Raw genomic sequence first — 20,511 nt, 5'->3', positions numbered from 1 at the left:
CATCAAGTAAGCAATAAAAAATAAGGTTAATTAAAATAAAATGCAAATGCATGAAGCGAAATATTTGATCATGGGTGTAAAAATGTAAGTTAAAGCTATAGTTGCTAAAAGAAATTCATGAAAATTTATCAAACCTTTTAAAAACTGGAATACTATTGTACAGATACTATTTATCTGTATCGCACTCATGGCTTATACAATAGTTTTAGAATTGTCTTATTCCTTATAATCTATGAAATTAATATTTTATGAGCAATAAAATGTACATTGCTGCTGAACACTAATGGATTAGATTAATGATTATTTATTTGCATAACTGTTTACCTAATTCAAAGTAAACAAATCCTCTTTATCAGTAACCAAACTTAATTTTGACTTTTGAGCTGAATCTGAATCTTTTGTATTCAGATTTATGAATAAATCAAATTATTATCTCACTATCTTACTCATTTTACCTATCTCATAGGGAGTAGTTAATTATATACTAGTCAATATTCTTATATGACATCACTGCCCCCTTGTGTTAAAATAAATACATTTCGGTTCTAGCTGGAATTTAAAAACATGCTTCACAACCAAGGTTTGTTTGTTTTTTAAACTCTATTTATAATGATTTTAAAAGATCCTCTATTAGAGGAAAAATTTAATGAGAAATTCTTCTAAGATAAATAATTTAATCTAGAAATTATCTTTCACTAATTGTTGTGGTGGTGGGGAGCCAATTTTTGTACAATGTACAATGTCTAAAAATATTCTTAAATTAGAAAAAAACAAAAACAAATAGGTACTATTTTAAAAAGGTTTTTAATTTTTAGAGAAAAAAAATTAAAGAAAGAAAAAAAATTAAACATCAGGTGAACCAGAAGCATCTCTATTTTCTTAATGTTCTTTGATTTTAATCAGGAAAAATTTATTTTCACTGAGCAGAAAAATCATAGTCAGTTTGAGCTGATTCTTCAGATCTCAGAATCATCTTGCCACTGTAATTTCATCCATCTACCTCTTCTCTTTTATTCTCTTTTTTCTCGGCATTAGAACTTCTCATTAGAACTGGTCATAATTTCATTTTGGAGTTGTTTTTAATGATACATTTCTTCTTCCTCCTACACCTCTTTCTTTTTTTCTTTTTTCTATCATAGCACTTTCAGGAATGTTCTCAATTACAAATACATCAATACATTTTCTACCCTGCTCTTTAAACTCCAACTCCACACAGTACATACTGCCTCTCTCTCATTCTTTCTCTCTGTCACAGAGACATGCACAAACCCATTACCAGCATGATTCTGAAATATGTCGGTATAGACACAGCATGACATATGACTATCTTTTCTAATGACTTTATTGCTAACCTATCAAATTCTAATCTGTAATATTTTTCTGGATTGCTGGTTACTGTGCTATGTAAAATTGATCCTAAAAAGCAAAATCTATTTATTATATCTATTCTTCCATTCAATTTTTATTCAGTTTTTTTGAAGACTGCTTGAACAGGTCCCTACAGTTTTCTTGGCAAAGTTTTACAAAGTTGTTTGCCATTGTCTGCTTTTCAGGGCAGAGAGTGAGTAACTGGCTAAAGATCACCCAACTGCCTTTATGCCCAAGGCAGCACTAGAACTCAACAGTCTCCCAGGTTTTACCCTGAAACCTTAAACACAGGATACACACACACATTCTTCTACTACAGGTAATCCTTGACTTACAACAGTACATTTAGAGTCAAAGTTACAATGGCACTGAAAAAAGTGACTAACGGCTGTTTTTCACAGTTACGACCTTTGCAACATCCCCATGATCATGTGATCAAAATTCTGATGCTTGGCAACTGGTTCATATTTATGACCTTTGCTATGTCCCATAGTGATCAACCTTTTGTGACCTTCTGACAAGCAAAGTCAAGGGGGAAGCCAGATTCACTTAACAACCAAATTACTTATCAAGTGCAGTGATTCACTTAACAACTGTGGCAAAAAAAGTCATAAAACGGGGCAAAACTCACTTAACAAACGTCTCACTTAAGAACAGAAATTTTGGGCTCAATTGTGGTCAATAAGTTGAGACTACCTGTATGTATACATCAATATGTATGAAGTTTTCACACAACAGTTTCAATAACGGAAAACAAGTATTTCATTCTAAATGTCCATACACAACATAGATCAAAAATAACACCAGGCCTTCAGCCTAGTAATTGTGACCAGAACAATAATTATTTTAATAAAGAGCTAACTCCATTGCAGCAGATGTTGTGGAAAAACTGCTTATCAATAAGCAGTTGATTAATTTTGATATGGGAAAGAGTGGCTGAGATTTCTGAAATGAAAAACAGATGGTTTCTAAATAATGGCTAAATCACCAAAGCTTTGTTACCCTTCACTGACTCTTCTTGTTGCACTGCAATTAAGGTCTGCCTAGCTACTTATGGGGCAAGGGAGCAACAGCTCTTTGTAATGATTGGCTCATTCCTGTCAATTCAGGGAAGAATTCCGAATGAAAAAGTCATTCTGAGAAACACTCCATAAATTGCCTGACCCGGATATGCAAGCTCAACTCCATAAAGTATTCATGGAATATAGCAATCCAACCTTAACAAACCTGTACGTCTAAAGACTCCTCTAACCTTTGAATTTTATACTATTACATAAAAGACTACAATTAACACCTTTAGAACCAGTTAGATCATGTGCAGTCAAGTGACTCTCTAACTTTGGAAATTGGGCACATCGGTGCACAACTGAAATTTCTTTCTTAGTTATCACATGGAGTCTGGATTTTTACGGCATGCTAAATTTGAAGCAAAGAGGCCCACTAACTTCCTACAATATAATGTTAGCCCTTTACTATATGCATGTGGTTTCATAAATCACAGAATGCTACATAGAATGTAAGTCACTGTTCGGTCTGCCTTGGGAACATGGTTGTGCTTAGGCTAGTATCCACTGTTAGCTTAACAGGCATACTAGCCTAGGCTAGTATGCATGGTTGTGCCTAGGCTATGCCTGTTAAGCTAACAGATTCTGCCAACCTAGCAGTTCAAAAGCACATAAAAAATGCAAGTAGAAAAATAGGGATCACTTTGGTGGGAAGGTAACAGTGGTCCATGTGCCTTCGGCATTTAGTCATGCCGGCCACATGACCACAGAGATGTCTTTGGACAGTGCTGGCTCTTCGGCTTAGAAATGGAGATGAGCACCACCCACTAGAGCTGGAAATGACTAGCACGTATGTGCGGGTGAACCTTTACCTTTATCTAAGGAAACAGAAGTTGCATACATCCCATTGCTAAGATACAACATGGCTTGTTTGGCTTGGATTTAGCCTGATGTTGGAACACAATCTATCCTGGTTTAGTCAACAAGCTGTGGCTAAAATTGTGACAATGTCTGAATCCAGTTCTCCCACTCCTTGTTTTTCTCTGTATGGATGCACTTTTGGAAAAACATCCCTGGAGAAACATGCCCAAAACATCGTAAATATTTCTTTTGAATTCTAACTTTAAATCTGAGCTTACGTTTAAACAAAATGGGATTGTTGAACAAATTACCAATTGGTTACTAGTGCTGATCATCTGTCAGATGAACAAAATCCATGGCCCAAATATGTTCCATGTGTTGTGGAGAATATTCACAGGGTGAGTGAGGAAAAAGGCATAGGGCAGCAAGCAAAGTCCTGTTGAGCTAGCAGAAGTCAACTTGCATAACACTGCATGTAGTTCTCACTTGCTAACATAATAAATGTAGTACTCTAAGCCAAATGCTATGTAAATCACAGCCAAAAGCCATTTCTCCCATAACACAAAAGCCAAATCCACTGACTACAGCAATATAACTCAAATAAATAAATATGAAACATTGTGTCTCTTCTTATCTCTCCTCCAAAACTTTTTGTGACGTCCAAAATAAGCTAATATTTCAGGACAAAGAACAAAGACAGCTGCTTCTTACATTTTGATTAGATGAGCCTAGCACTTCGGAATAAGAAAGCACTTGGATACTACTTTAATTACCACCAATAAAAATATACTGCTGTTTAGAAAACATAAAGCATAGTATTAAATTACACTGGGAAAGAAGCAGTGTGTTTACTACTTAAAAGAAGTGGAACATCTGCATTTAAATGTTACTGCAATGTATGTGATACGTTCATCACATATATAACATGAAAACATAATTCATTTACCTTTTAAAGGTGCTTTGTGAATTCAGAAAATAGCATTTATAAAAATTTGATATTTGGGGCATTGATATAACAATATTAGTTCCAGTATTGTTTCTAGAATAAATAATTAATAAGATGAACTTTATGTATGGAGAGTACTTGCCTATAGAGTCACCAAGAGTTGGAAACAACTAAATGATTAAAACAAGAACAATTGTATGATAAAGTTTCAGCTATAATTCCTAACGTGAATCACATTTTTTTTTTTTTTTATTCAAAAAGTTTTTATTAGTCAAAAAAGGTTTATACAAATACATATCAGGTATGGTAAATTTTCATTTTTCTTATCTAAAATAAGAATTTTACTCAAATTTTTTAACACATACAACAGCCATAAGGCAAGCAGGTGACACGAAGTAGCTAAGTTTGCAAATTTTAAATACGTAATAAAGAAGAGTCAAGAATAATCAGAATATCGTACAAAAGAGAATAAGGAAAACCAACACAATCCCAAATATCTTTATCACTTCCTAGTTTTGGATCTCAGAACTCTGGGTTCAGCCTGACCCAACTCCAGGGCGCAACAGCGGCAGCCGCTCAGCCCCATGATCTATAACCTCCTTCTTCAATTCCTGGGTCATCTGATTCCAGGAAGGCTTTGTGTTCCTCCACATAGGCCGTAGCCTCCACAATTGTACTAATTTTTTCGTAATGCCCTCCCGGAAAATCATCAATCCTCTGGCATCAGCCATCTGAAGCCCACTCCTTCTGGTACAATTTGCTTGACAAAAATAATATTTCTTTCTTTTTCACGCACCTGTCTGGGAATCTGCCTCAGAATGGCTATCTCCTGCCCCTGTAAATCAGTGCCCCACTCCTATGTTTTCTAAGAATTTCATCTCTCGTCTCTCTTCTCACAAATTTGACATGAACCTCTCTGGGAACTGCATGCGTGCGTGCATATTGCGAATTAACTCTATAAACTCGATCCACATCCCAATTCATGAAATCAACACCTCTCCCAAGAAATTCTCCCAACAATTTAGTCACAACATCTCTCAAGTCTTCTTGGTCCACTTCTTCCAAATTTTGAAACCTAAGGAAATAAGACATTTTATCCATCTGTAGTCCAAGCACAGCATTGCCTGTCGTCTCCTCTCTTTTCTGCACTGCCCGCATATCACCCTCCAGACCTTCCACTTTCTGCTTGTTTTCTGCTGAGACTTGTTGAGTATCCTTTAAATCCTTTTGGATAGTCACAATTTCTGCTCTTATTTCCGTTTGGCCTCTTTGCAAATCATCCAATTTCTTGTCCATATTGGATAACTTTTCCAGAATTCTCTCCATCTCTCCAGCAGTTGGTCTCTGACCTTTTGCCATTTGAAAAAAAAAGTATTCAAAATCCTCAGGCAAGCACAGTATCCTTGTAATTTCCTCCGGATCCACCAGGGGGCACTCACAGGAGCAACGAGTCCAGAGTACAGTTAGTCAACCAGGAAGCCGAAGGGAAGTGATGTCATCAAAATTCTCATAGTGAAGGCGGAAGCTGGACGCCACCACTGTTCCCCAGAAGGAGGGGGGGCCTCAAACCTTCCCTCCTAAATTTCTCCATCACCTCTTCTCCAGAGCTCCACAAAACCGTAATCTTCTTATTTTAAGTTCTCCTCTCCAGAATAACTCGTGCTCCTTCCAACCGCAGGGGAGAAAACCCCCGCACTCCGGAGCACTCCACCACGCCACCGATATTCCCTTCCTTCTCCTCCTCAATTCTTCTCCGTGCCCTGTTCACCACCAGGCTGCTGCAGTTATAAATCCAATGCCCGGTATCACGGGCACAGCGCCCAGGCGACGACCAAAATAATGGCGCGCCTGTGGCCTCCGAACCCGCCAAGCCTAGGACGCGCCAGCATCGGTCCCCACAGTCCTGTATATCGGCTGGGAGACCCCTGGCGAGCCGTCCGTACGGCAGGTGTCCTTTTCGGAACACCTGGCCCCTGAGGGCCTCGGCGGCGGCCGGATTCGGGCGCTGGAGGCAGGAGAAACCTTCCAGACGTCCGTTGCCGCTGGATACCGGAAGTCGTCTCGTGAATCACATTTTGAGTTTCTATTTTGGAGGATGTTCTCATTCACATTTCAGCAGCTACTTAAAGGTCTCTTTTACTCTATACCAGGGGTAGTCAACCTTTTTATACCTACCGCCCACTTTTGTATCTCTGTTAGTAGCAAAATTTTCTAACCGCCCACCAGTTCCATAGTAATGCGCTGTGTATTGTCGTCTATGCATGCCTATCACGCATCATGGATTGGGTTTGGAGGGGGCGCTGGCTACCAGCTCTGCTTGTCTGTTACATCTGGATGGTGTGGGGGAGATGTGTGAGCTATTCTGGGATGAGGCTCTTTTGTTTGCGGTCACACTATAGCGCCATTTAGTTTCACTTAGGTAACGTGAACTAAACTTATGCGTGGGCAATAAAAATAGTATATTTTCAGAAATTTAAATTGTCACGTGGAATTTTATGAAAACCTAATGAAAATGTTTTTAAATAATGCTATGAAATTTTTTAAAAAAGTCAATTAAAGTTAAAAAAAAAGAAAGTGTTTCAGTGTCGGACAAAACCCCTACCGCCCACCATGAAAGCTGGAATGCCCACTAGTGGGCCATAGGGACCAGGTTGACTACCACTGATCTATACAATTTTGGATACACTTTACCCACCTTTTATATTTATGTATATGTTTCTATAGCCTCCTGCCTTTCTTCCTTTTCCATAAATGAAGTAATTTTCCTCATATCAATAGCATCATAGATTTAAAAAGGACACATAAAGGCACAGCAGTGACTTTATCAAACTAATATACAGTATGTGATTAGCCTTGCAAGAACATTGCCTAAAATGATGGATGAAATGCCATCATTCAGCCAAAATACAACTGAACAAAAAAGAGGATAAAAGTAAACCTGCCCCTGTAGCATTTGAACATATGATGGGGGCATGTGTCACTTCCTTCTGCGTGATCTTTGGCTGGGTGCCTGCCTGCTTCATACTTGCAAATCCTTATGGCCAATGAATGATAAAGTTGTCTGTGTTCAAATCACAATTTCAATGTTGTTAGTTGCAATGTAAACAGAGTACTGGGGACAGCAGGTCAGTCATTATATCTGACCACTTGAAAGTGAATAAGCCATATTTGCTCAGACTTTACAAGACCTTTAGAAATAAGAGAGGAAGATAAAAGCAAGAATCATTTACAATATGAGCTATCCAGTCAGTGCAAACAAGGATCCCAGTACATAGATAAGTACAAATGTTTGCTCTGAGCACCATGTACTTTTTAAATTCAGGCACCGTCTCAAAATAACAGATGTGACGGACAGCCTGCTGATTCTTAAATAGCAATAAATGTTGGAAAAGGTAACAATAATGCATTCTATGCCACTCGTTTCAAATAAATTTAAGCAACTTACAAGTCCTACACTGTATCCTCATCATCATATGATGAGGATACAGTGTAGGACTTGTAAGTTGCTTAAATTTATTAGAACAAGAAGCAATGGGTGGAAACTAATCAAGGAGAGAAGCAACCTAGAACTAAGGAGAAATTTCCTGACAGTTAGAACAATTAATCAGTGGAACAACTTGCCTGCAGAAGTTGTAAATGCTCCAACACTGGAAATTTTAAAGAAAATGTTGGATAGCCATTTGTCTGAAATGGTGTAGGGTTTCCTGCCTGGGCAGGGGGTTGGACTAGAAGGCCTCCAAGGTCCCTTCCAACTCTGATATTATTATTATTATTATATTACATAAGACTAATAAAAGCACACACCTGAGCTGAAAATATAAACACCCACAATAAAATCTTTACTGCACAATGCCAGTAATTCACCCTCCCCCACCCTTCAAGAGGGAGAGACCTGTTTTCAATTTGGGGATACGTGATGCCTTAAGACAGGGGTGTCAAACTCACGGCCCATGGGCCGGATGCATCACGTGCTGGGCCACACCCACACCCAGTTTAGCGAAGGGGGGGAGTCTCAATATGTCACATGATGCCACTGTGACGCACTGTGAGTTTGATACCCCTGCCTTAAGAGAAAATTCTCACTTTGGAACATTGTAACCTCTGCACACAAATTTTGGACAAAATATTCCATTTGTAGGAGGCAGTCCCATAGATAACCAGTTCACAAGCCATACAGGAAATCAATCTATTCCCCAATTTGCTTCATTTGAAAATTTAAAAATAGCAAAAGGTAAAAAACAAAGGTAACTTTGGACAGTTTAGAAATATGAAATATAAATAAATATAAATAAAAAGAAATCCTGACCCAACCATATTTTGGAGGGGCAACATTGCAGAAATGGGTTACCCGTGATGAATTTTCTGATGTTTTTAAACGCCTCGTTCTAGACTACAGCCCTAGGTTTCTCTAATTAATGGCAATACTTAGTTTCTGAACATAGACATGGCCAGATGGTATACATAAAATAACATACATGTCCTATTAGCTGAAGATGTATCATTTCTGTAATTAATAATTATTGGTGGGCTATGAAAAACATACAAAAAAGTCTGTGAAAAAATATGAAGAACATTATTTTAGTAAGAGCGTTTAACTCACCTCTTTTGTTTTCAAAAACAAATATCTGTTTTCTGAATTATGAGCCTGAATTATGAGAATTGAGCCTTTGAAAAATTCTCCCGTGTAAATAAAGCAAATAAAACTACTCTAATCACAGACTGAAATATAGCATGACTGGAGAGATACTCTAAATCATCCTTTATCTGTCTATCGATAATTGTTTATTTATAAGATTTATTTTGTGGAAACATTAAAATATGATTCCCTACTTGCAGTATACCATAGCACATTCCACTCAAGTCACACTGTAACAATCCCCAACAATTCTGGAGGCTTTCAAGAACAGACTGGACAGCCATTTGTCTGAAATGGTATAAGGTCTTCTATTAAGCAGGGGGTTTGACTAGATGACCTCCAAGGTTGCATCCAACACTGTTATTCTATGACTTCTAATTCCAAAATGACATGCCACCATCACGTACCAGTGTTGCAATACAAGATCAAAGTACATAAATTGCAGCTTTTATATCATGACATTGCACACATTTTATTATTTGTTCCCTGGCAGATGCCCACATTTTCACTTATACCAAACAAAGCAAGACCACAGGAGATATCATCATCTTCTTTTAACGACCCCATAATCCTTTGCGCGATGGAATCTGGGCAACTGAATGGAGCTAGCAGAGTGTTTTATGGCCGGATGCCCTTCCTGTTACTAATGCATAGTTTTGTTCAGCAGATATATTCTCATTGTGCCTCTACCTAGGATTGAACTCACAGCCTCCTGATTATGAGGTGAGAGCTCCACCTCTAGGCCACCGCACCACTCCACCACAGGAGAACTAATAGGCCAGGAAAAATGCAAATGGCAAGGAGTACGAAAGTTAGGTGTCCCTCTCTTGTGTTTCCTGATGCTCTAGTACTTACATATGCGACTAGACTTCAGGCATTTGTGGATTAGTGGGAAAAATTATTTGTTCTTCTTTCCTATTTAAATAAATTCATATATATTTGTATACCTGAAGGACAATTTTCCTTCTTAGGAATTTTTAGAAGAATATTTGCAAGGAGAAATAATCACTTTTAATTCCTATTTATATTGCTTGTTTTCCGTACTGGAGGCTGCACTGAAAATGAACAATATTTTGGGGGGTTATCTGGGGGATTATCTGACAGAGAATATTGGATCTCATTTTGCTTCCCCTGATTTTACTACATGGGGGAAGTGCTAAGAAAAGATCCTTTTGCTTGGACCATGAAATCTTTGTATGAAAGAGGAACCATAGAGCAGATAAGAGCATTCTAGCAGTGCAACCCCACCCCCAATTATTTCTCATATATTTTGCTGAAATAGAATTTGCTTTTAAGGGGGAAAATCACATTGCTCCTTCAGTTTACTTGCAGAGCAGCAAACGTATGTATACCAACCATCTATCTCTGCAATCATTTTTCTGGCAGCTTGCAGCTTTTCTTGGTTCTCGTGCTTTGATTAAATTCCAAGGAGAAACCTTATAAGGAGCACCTCCCATAAAGTGTTAGGTGAGATGGGCAGGATAGAAAAGGGAGAGAGAGAGGGAGGAAGAATTTTCTCAGATTGGGAAGTGTGTTTTGAGTTATGGAAAACTAAACAATAGAAAACCACAATACTACCAGAAGCTGTTTCTATCATTTCCATCAATTAATGAAGCTCAAAAATTCCACTAGGAGAGACATTCGAAATTTTTTTTCAAGCATTTGAATGGAATGGAGAAAAAGAAATGGGTCTTTTGTAAGAGAAATAAATTGGAAAAAATTGCCAGGCAGATTTGACCATGACATTACGGGAAACATCTTAGTCGTTGAACTGCTCTAAGACAACTCAGCCTAGGCTAACTATCTGTCATGTGTATCATTTCTTTTTACCTCCAAAGAAGAAACAAAACTTCCTCGTTGTATATCCCAATGACTCTTATCCACAGAAATGTTGGGATAGAAGCGTATGGATATTTGTTTTACTTATTAATGAAATTTATGTGTAATTTTTAATCGTTGTTTTAATCTGTATTTATATGTATTTTAACTGCCTGTGAACCGCCCTGAGTCCTTAGGGAGATAGGGCGGTATATAAATATGAAAAAATAAATAAATTAAATAAATAAATTTATATGAAATTTCCGTGAGATAAATTTGTATCACAAGAAGTATTTTTAATTGATAATGAATCAGTACAACAAAATGAAGATTCCCACACTCTTGTAACGCAACATAGTGAATTGGAGAAATATTTTGGGGCAAAATATAATAACAGAACTTTGTCAAGTACATTTCATAGATCTAGGTAACAATTGTTGCAACTAGCTGAGGTTAGAAATGAAATACAGACCTATTACCGTATTTTTCGGAGTATAAGACACACCGGAGTATAGGACGCACCTTAGTTTTTGGGGAGGAAAATAAGAAAAAAGCTGATTGGCAGGTGGATCGGCCTCCCAGAATACCCCCAATCAGCTGTTCCCAGAGGTGAATTTTGCTTTTTTTTTTTGTTTTTCTGCCTCTGAAGCTCTGTTTCAGAAAAAAACTTTTTTCTGCCTCTGAAAGCCTCCGAAACAGTTTCAGAAAAAAAGCCTCTGAAGCTCTGTTTAGGAGCTTCTTTTCTGAAGCTCTATTTGGGGGCTTCGTTTCTGAAGCTTTGTTTCTGAGGCTTTTTTTCAGACTCTGAAACCTCCGTTTGAGAAGCTGGGCGGGGCTACATTCAGAGTATAAGACGCATCAAGATTTTCATCCTCTTTTTTGGGGGAAAAAGGTGCGTCTTATACTCCAAAAAATATGGTAGTATAAACAAAAGCCTCTCCTTGATACCACATTCCAAAATCAGGAAAACACTCACAAATTGCTGCGCATTTGCACCGGTAGTCTTATATTGAATCATGTCATAGATTCTTCTGCTTTCACCTTTCCAAATATGCAGCCCATATGCTTAATAAATACACCCAAGTCTGAAGCACCTGGAGACTCTGGAGACCTCTTAAATCGTGACATTTTCACAAGCGTGCTGCCAGTTTACTGTTCCTTATGTTCTCAGAAACCCAATGTACTTGCAGTGCCATTGACAAGTTTGAACTGTACAAGTTTATCAATCCTTTCAAACTAAGTGGAAACAGATATTTTAAACACATTCCTTAATCTGACTTATACCAGGCAAGTTTCCTAATGGTGCAGTAGGTAATCAATATTGTTGCCAGTTGATTTATATAGCCTGTCAAGGAGAAGTAATTTTATGCTTTCAGGTGAAACCTGTTTGCAGATACTCTTGACCAAGTGCATGCCTCCAATCCACACAGCAGCTCTTGTGCACGCTTTTGTGGTTATGGAATCAGTTTCTTTCATACGTGCTCATTTCCAAGGCCCACGGGGCATATTAATTTATATGCAGTGCTGCAGTCCAAAATTCAACAGCACATTATCCTTACCAGCTGCAGCTGGGCCTATAAAATATTATTCAGGATGATGCACCTTTTACACAGCATGGATCAAGCTGTACAAAGCTGCATTTGATCTGACTTTGACATGTGAACTAGTTTATGCAGGTTGAGCTGATGCTTGGATTATATATCATGAGATACTTTAGAATATGTACATAAAATGTTCTATAAGAAACCAACTTGTTAATTTTGAAATGCTGGTTTTTCAGAAGTTTAGCAGGACACGAATTAGAATTAAATGAAGGAATATTCAGACTAAACCATAAAAAAGCTTTCTGGACCAAGGTCTTTAGAACCATGCTACTGTATTGTTACTCTTGATACCTGAAAGTCTTCTATCATGTAGAATTTTGTGATCAGTAACCAGTTCTCTGTGTATTATATTGCAAATGTGTAATCTGCACAAGATGGGCACTTTTCTATTTGTATACAGATAGATAATTAATTCATTGTAATATTTTCAGGGTCTAAGAATAGATTTATGATGTTAATAAGATCAACCTGAAAGTGTAAGAGAGGGCAGTTTAGCCAAATGCAGCCTAGAGAGTTTCACTAAAGTTGAGCAGAATATTCAATGATTACATCTAAGGCAAGTTTCTATATATCCCCCCCCCTTATTCATTTATTATGATTTGTAATCAATAACAATTTTTTATCTCTCCCAACAGATTAAAGAAATCTGTATAAAACCGTGTTCAACAAAGGACAAAAGCCTTGGGCAAAGGATTTTGAATATTACAAAACTGATGTAAGATGTCAAAAAAGACATAATTTCAGTCCGTTCCATTTAACTAGTTTGTCCTAGTGAGTCAGCAGCAATGCACTTTCAATATTAAATACATGTCCTTCATCAGAAAGCAACACAGTTTGTTTTTGTTTTGTCTAATCAAAACATTAGTTTCACATTAAAACAATAGCCTAAAGATATTTTTGCACAAGTTGTTGGATATGCAAGGATGCAACGATAAAAATCAAGCTTGTTCCATGTGCCTACCTGGGAAATTCTATACAGCCTTGTTCTACAATCACAGTTTATCTTCTTCTAGCCTGCACTCTAATCAGGGGTTAATGGTATTCAGAATTCTGTGACTTACTGTGAGATGTGAGTTATTGGAGTCAGCAAAGTCTCCCCTTCCAGGTCAAGTTCATCAGCAAAGCTGTTTGTTCTAATGAATGGTCCTGTATGTGGTTCTAAAAATGGAGAGTTCCTTTTAACTGCGGAAGAAAAACAGGCAAATAAAGGTTATCTATATCTAAGTGCGACAAAACATTTAAAAAGCTGTAAAATATTGAGGAATATAAAGAAAATAATTAAAGGCAGAATGTAAGTTTATAATATGAAGAAAATGGTATCCCTGCCTGGGTGCATTCAAAGAAAAGGAGAATATGAGGTTGTTTTTGCTCTGGGATTATGGTATAAATGTCTGTCCTCGTAAACTATTTTTTCCCCTTTGGTAATATAGAAAGCAGTACTTTTAGATATAAGAACACTACGTATTAAACAAAAGCAAAGAAATATAATGAACCTTAAAAGATACACAGTATTTTGCTTCAGCAATTGTGGATATTTGCAAGCTTAAAATGTGGAATTTTATGACAAAAATAAAAGCATAACACTTTATTAAATATATATATTAAACTTAAACTAGGGCAGTGATGGCTAACCTTTTTGCCATTGCATTCCAGGAGGAAGGGGTCACGCAAGTGCGTGCCCACACTCATAATTTTATGCATCCTGCCACTGCGCATGTGCGCGACTCCACCCTGCTCTCTCCGCTCCTGGCACGCGATGGCCCGGTAGGCCTGTTTTTCTCTCTCACCTGGCTCCAGAGCCTTTCTAGGAGTCTGGGGAGGGTGAAAACGGTCTTCCCCACCCCCCGGAGACCAGAAATGGCCCGTTTCCCAACTTCCAATGGGGCTGAAGCTGAGCTCACATGCCCACTGATATGGCTATGAGTGCTACCTGTGGCACACATGCTATAAGTTCGCCATCACGGAACTAGGGGTTGTGTAATAGATTATATTATTGTATATGCCCATATAAAATGTTCTTAACAATAGCCCTTTTTCTCACATATCTTATAAAATTGAGGAATGTCCACCTAATATGTAGGGTTTACAAACTCCTAATCCACTGCCTTAACCACTTGCTCAAAGTTTATTACTTACTGTGACCAATTCCCAATAAACTGATGATGAACATAGATCCTGGCAATACTGTTATAACCCACACTGTCTATGTTATTATCACAACATAGATGATAATACTTAGGGCCTATAAGGGTTTTAATGTGGTCCTGAGCATAGATAAGCAATCTTTTTTCCATCAAAAGATGTTTATCTTCTCAGAGATAATCTACCAAAAACACATAGGTTGAAATATGCAGTCCATAGAGTAATTTTGACTGTGCAAGTTGATTTCCATGCCAGGAGATCTGTACTAAATATGCCAACCTCCAGGTTCTGAATCAGGCAGATTAAGAGAATGAAAGCAAAGAGTAGCTGAGTTTACCTGGAGAAGTGGGAGATGGTTGCTCTGAAGTAAAGGATGTCCAGGAATGCTGTCGGTCTGAATAAACAGATGAAAAGGACAAGAGGGAGTGGACAGAACAGGGAAACAGAGAAGGAGAAAGTGATCTAGGGCCTCCATTACTGCATCAAAGTCACAATTAAGAAAACAAGAAAGAAGGTTTTAAAATTATCATTTCAATTAAAACAATGCTAGTAAGACACATGCATCAACTGTGTCATTTGTGTATTATACAAGTGCCAAATAAAAATACACTATCTTGCCCAGCTTATTCTAATAAACAGTGCTACAACAATTGTAACATATATCAGGAACTGCCTTGCTCAAGGTAACTCTGTTCCTCTGTCCAGACATCAAGAGAGATACATGGATTGCAGGCTACTGCAGTAGCTTTCATGTCTGACCACCACTTGCATTTCATAAAGCTTTGACAATTGCTCTGTTCTAGCAGGCCTTTGACCTTGGATGACTGAGAGTTGATTGTTTTTTAATGTTTGTAGCATGCTGATATATTTAGTTGCTTTGTTGTACACCACTCAGAACAGGAGTGATTGGGATGGTCTACAAATGTTAACATTTTAACATTAAAAAATTAAAAATTAAGAGGCGGGGAAGGACAGTGATAGCATCCAGGGCTCTTCTTACCCTGAAGAAATTTATTTCATTGAAGAAATCTGTAGGAGATCATTTTCCCTCCGCATCTAGGCCCTCATGTCTCCTTGGTGAGTTTTGGAACATATTAAGGAGTTGGAAAGGGGAAATGTGACTTTTGCTTCCTTAGATAATGTTTTTGCAAGAGCACTGGATCCTTATCCACTGAATAAACATACTGAACTGACCTACCTACTTCTTACAATTATAGGAATGAAAAAGGTACTTATCATGTCATCTTAAAAATAAGCTGTTTTCCTCCTTTAATAGGTGAGTTACAATAAAAGGAAGATGGCAAGTGTTGCCAAGTTTTCTTCCTGCAGTTCATGCTAAGTTAATCAGTAGCGAGAATGTATAGAAATCATGGCAAGCAATGTTAAAATTCAAAATCCAGCATGCTATAGGTAAAGATAGCTTCCTTAACTTACCAAGACATTTTAACATGCCTGTTTCTCCTGTATACTTGTAAGAGTTTCAAGAGAACAGAAGACAGGGAGAAGGGGAGGAAAAAAGAATAGATGTCAGAAGGAAAGAAGATTTTTGTTCCAAAACTGGAATCAGCATTTTGTCTTTTAAATTTTAGAAATCCCAATTAAAGGTTAGTATCAGTTGTGCCCAGAAAGCAATGAAAGAGAGCTTTAACATGTTTTGACTTGCATAATCTATTCAGAAATCCAGAACTAGATGTGAATTTATAACCTGACACACATTCAAATGTGCTGTTTTTCACAGATAGTTGTATTTTTAAAAACTGCAATATATCTGTATGAACTTGTCAGATATGTTTTTAAATAAAAGGGAAACAAAATGTCCAGATATTCAAATCTAAAGCAGATATGTATGCATATATATATATGTAGGTCTTTGGTTATTCGGGTTTTCTCCCGCGTAAAATTGGAAGTGTCTTGACGACGTTTCGACGAAGTCTCATTCGTCATCCTCAGGCTTCAGCTTCGTGCTTCTTGGAGCAATGTGCGATTGCAGTTGTTTCTTCCTTTTTAACTGCTAGTGGGGGTTTGAACTGATTGGGTGGGAGCTTGGCTGTGCTCTGATTGGATGGAGGTTTTTTTGTGCTCTGATTGGCTGGGGGTGTGTCCTGTTTGGGTGGGGGCTTGGTTGTGCTCAGATTAGTCTGAGTTGCAGGGGGATTTGAGCTGGTGAGCTGCATTGCTGTTGTTTGGCTTTGTGTTCACATTGCTCCCAGAAGCACGAAGCTGAAGCCTGAAGATGACGAATGAGACTTCGTCGAAACGTCGCCAAGACACTTCCAATTTTACACGGGAGAAAACCCGAACAACCAAAGACCTATATATATATTTGTGTTAGGGACAAACGTGTCCCTAACACGAGGAATGACACCAGACCCACACTCACGAGGTCCACACAGGATGTCACCACCACACATCCACCCAGAAAGCACACCCAAACCCACACTGATCAGGAAGCACGACCAAGGACCAGAAGCCAGACCGCAGCTGCAACATTAGCCATTTCAAACCCCTCCAATCCATACATGCAGCAGACTGACACCCACTACGAAGATGTAGCACGACTACAAAGCCAAACAACAGCTATGCAGCTCACCAGCTCAAATCCCCTGCAGCACAGACTAGACTGAGCACAACCAAGCCCCCACCAACACAGGACACACCCAAACCTGAAGCTGAAGCCTGAAGATGACGAATGAGACTTCGTCAAACGCCGCCAAGACACTTCCAATTTTACGTGGGAGAAAACCCGAATAACCAAAGACTTACATACAAACACCCACGAAAACCTCAGAAAACACACACACACACACACACACACACACACACACACACACACATATATACATATATATGTGTGTGTAGGTCTTTGGTTATTCGGGTTTTCTCCCGCATAAAATTAGAAGTGTCTTGGTGACGTTTTAACGAAGTCTCATTCAACATCTTTAGGCTTCAGCTCTTTGCTCCCAGAAGCACGGCTGAAGCCTGAAGATGACGAATGAGACTTCAAACGCCGCCAAGACACTTCCAATTTTACACGGGGAAAACCAACAACCAAAGACCTATATACAAACACCCGTGAAAACCTCAGAAAACAAATATATATATATATATATATATATATATATATATATATATATATTATTTATTTATTTATTTTTTTATTTTTTTATTTATTAATCACATTTATATACCGCCCTATCTCCAGGGCGGTTCAACAGGCAAATAAAAAACATATAAATACAGATTAAAATAACAATTAAAAAACTTATTCTACAAGCCGAATTATTAAAAACAGTATAAATAATAAAACCCATTTAAAACCAACAAATTTAAAATCTAATCCAGTCCTGCGCAGATGAATAAGTGTGTTTTAAGCTCGCGACGGAAGGTTCGGAGGTCCGGAAGTTGACGAAGTCCTGGGGGTAGTTTGTTCCAGAGGGTGGGAGCCCCCACAGAGAAGGCCCTTCCCCTGGGCGTCGCCAGACGATACTGCCTCGCTGACGGCACCCTGAGGAGTCCCTCTCTGTGAGAGCGCACGGGTCAGTGAGAGGTATTCGGTAGCAGTAGGCGGTCCCGTAAATAACCCGGCCCTATGCCATGGAGCGCTTTAAAGGTGGTTACCAAGACCTTGAATATATATATATACTGATATATATATATATATATATATCAGTAATGGGATTCAAATCCCGTTGCTACTGGTTTGCTTGTGGGTATGCATGCACTCAAGCATGACCGGGTGGGTGGGCGGAGCCTCCTGCCACCGCCATTACCAGTTTGCCCAATGTGGGGTGAACCGGTAGCAATCCACCACTGGTATATACAGTATATACATATACATATAGTACACCAGCACTTTAAAGATGTGGTTTTAAAAGTGTTTTCTAAAGTTTTTGTTTTAAAATACTTAGTTCTAAAACTGAATAAAAAGAATTGAACTCTTATTCTATAAACATATTTTCAGAATGGGATGGATTGCAGATGTATATTTTAATTTGTTGAATCGAAATACATGCAAATACCTGAGTGATGAGACCAGATACTATTTTAATAATATTGAGGCAGAAAAAAATTAATTAACTCTCACAAGCTAAAGCATTTTTTTTAAAAAGGGACTCTTGTCCAAAACTATCTCCTAGATAGAAATTACATGCAGATTAATGCTGGGGTTATTAAAACCACAGATCCATAAAACCTTTCCATTTGATATCCTTACACACAATTATATCTTTATATCATCAGACAGACAGAAAATTGTTGTCACTGGCATTAGAATGGAAGCAACTGAAGAATATATTCCTATGGGTAATGGCAACCAGTTACAAAAATGCTGAATATGATATGTGACATAATAACATTGAATTCGTACATTACTTTAGACCAGTGTTTCTCAATCTTAGCAACTTTAAGATGTGTGGAGTTGAAGTCATTATTACAACTACAATATACATTTTAAGACTCAGATGCCAATAACTTTGTTTGATCTGGTTTAAATTGTAACTCCTTATTTTAATGCATGCAAATTGTATTTGAGTCTTTCCAATTTTATGGCCATTTTACTTCTAGTAAACAAATAAAATAACTGAAAGTCTTACCAGAATTTTCATAGGAATCCATACGAAAAATATCAGCTTTCCTATCCTCCAACACATGGTCAAATGTGATTTGTGGAACAGGTAAAATCTTATCAGGAGAAAGTGATCCATTATCCTTTTCTACTTTGGTTTTCTTCTTTTTTACCTAACAAAAACAAGCATTGAAATATTCTTTTAAGAAACAAACCCCAATCCTTTAATTCATTACCATACAATAATTTAAAATTAGAAAAAAACTAGAGAAATTACAATGTGTGTGAATATTGTTGGAGGCAATATGCTGACTCTGTAAACTGGTTAGAGAGTGCTGTAAAGCACTGTGAAGCGGTATATAAGTCTAAGTGCTATTGCTATTATACAATTTAACTTCCATTTTCTTTAATCTAGTGACATGATTCCAATCAGTAAATAAAGAGTAAAATGTTCTAACCATTATAATTCAAAAGGCACACGTTTCTGCTTTACAACTGGCATTTATTATCATGGATCTTCACTGCAATTATTCAGAAAACTGGAAGCATTTTACATTGAATTATCACAGTCATTAATAAAGTCTAAATGAGGTGATGACTTGACTCACTATTCCTTCCTTCCTTCCTTCCTTCCATCCATCCATCCATCCACCCATCTATTACTATAACAAAATTAAATTGCTTCAGATGTCCTTAATGAGGAATTACTTGTTTACACAGCTCAATATTATTTCCTGAGAATGGCATTGAACTCCTGGATACCTGATGGGAGTTTCAGGAGTTCTTCTGTGAAAACATCGAAAATCATCTATTGAGGCACATGAAGTGCAGTGGGGGAGGGGGTGATGAGCCCTTAGGTCCCTTCTAGCTATAATCCTATGGTTCTCATACACAGTTTCATAAACATTACCAAAGACCCACAATATTTTACAGTTTTGTTCTTTTGTTCCTAGTAGCTGTCAGGCCTGGAAACCATACTAGACTTTAGGGTTCCAGACGCTGCCACATTTTTCCCCTGAGGGAAAGAAGGGGGGTTGAGGGGTATGGTAACATTCTTCAAGCGGTCAAGGTCGGATGGTATTCACATCTGCAGGAGAAGTGGCGAGAAGATATTCGAATGAACTGGGAGAACGTGGGACCATGTGACCAGCAAAGGGGTTAGGGGGGTGGGACTCTTGGAGTTGTATAACTGGGAAAAGAATCCGGAAGTTCAGTTTTGGAATTTCACTCATCGTGTGCCAGTTTCCTCATGCTAGTAAAGAACTCTGAAAGACAATGGCTTCTGAGTTTTTTTTATGCAGAAGAGGTTTTTCTGGAACCTTGACAGTAGCTATTTTTATTTATTTTGAAGTGTTGTCTATCTCAGAGTATTTAGATACCCAATGCCTCTATTCTGTTTTCATTCTGGAAACTTTTTTTTTAAAAAAAGATGAAAATAAAAAATTTATCTACATCTTTTCCTCCTAAAAAATTCTAAATAGGAAATATTGAAATACTAAATTAGAGCTAAAATCACACATAAAAATAAACAAAACAGAATTATCTTATTTGAACAGTTTTTTGGAGGG

At 37.8% G+C, this 20,511-nt stretch overlaps 1 protein-coding gene across 1 annotated transcript in view; it reads right to left on the bottom strand.

Annotated features, from left to right (window-relative positions):
• KCNQ1 (potassium voltage-gated channel subfamily Q member 1) overlaps positions 1 to 20,511 on the bottom strand; it is a 456,225-nt gene that overhangs the window by 296,935 nt on the left and 138,779 nt on the right. The window contains exons 10-13 of the mRNA XM_058157948.1: positions 18,972 to 19,116; positions 15,814 to 15,840; positions 14,717 to 14,773; positions 13,299 to 13,419 (exon numbers count right to left, since the gene is read on the bottom strand). Coding sequence (XP_058013931.1) covers positions 13,299 to 13,419; positions 14,717 to 14,773; positions 15,814 to 15,840; positions 18,972 to 19,116 — 350 coding nt within the window. The remainder of the gene's footprint in view (positions 1 to 13,298; positions 13,420 to 14,716; positions 14,774 to 15,813; positions 15,841 to 18,971; positions 19,117 to 20,511) is intronic.

The sequence above is a fragment of the Ahaetulla prasina genome, chromosome 1, assembly GCF_028640845.1.
Source record: "Ahaetulla prasina isolate Xishuangbanna chromosome 1, ASM2864084v1, whole genome shotgun sequence".
NCBI lineage: Eukaryota > Metazoa > Chordata > Lepidosauria > Squamata > Colubridae > Ahaetulla > Ahaetulla prasina.
Note: the sequence above shows the minus strand (reverse complement) of the source record. Positions and strands in the feature narration are given on the sequence as shown.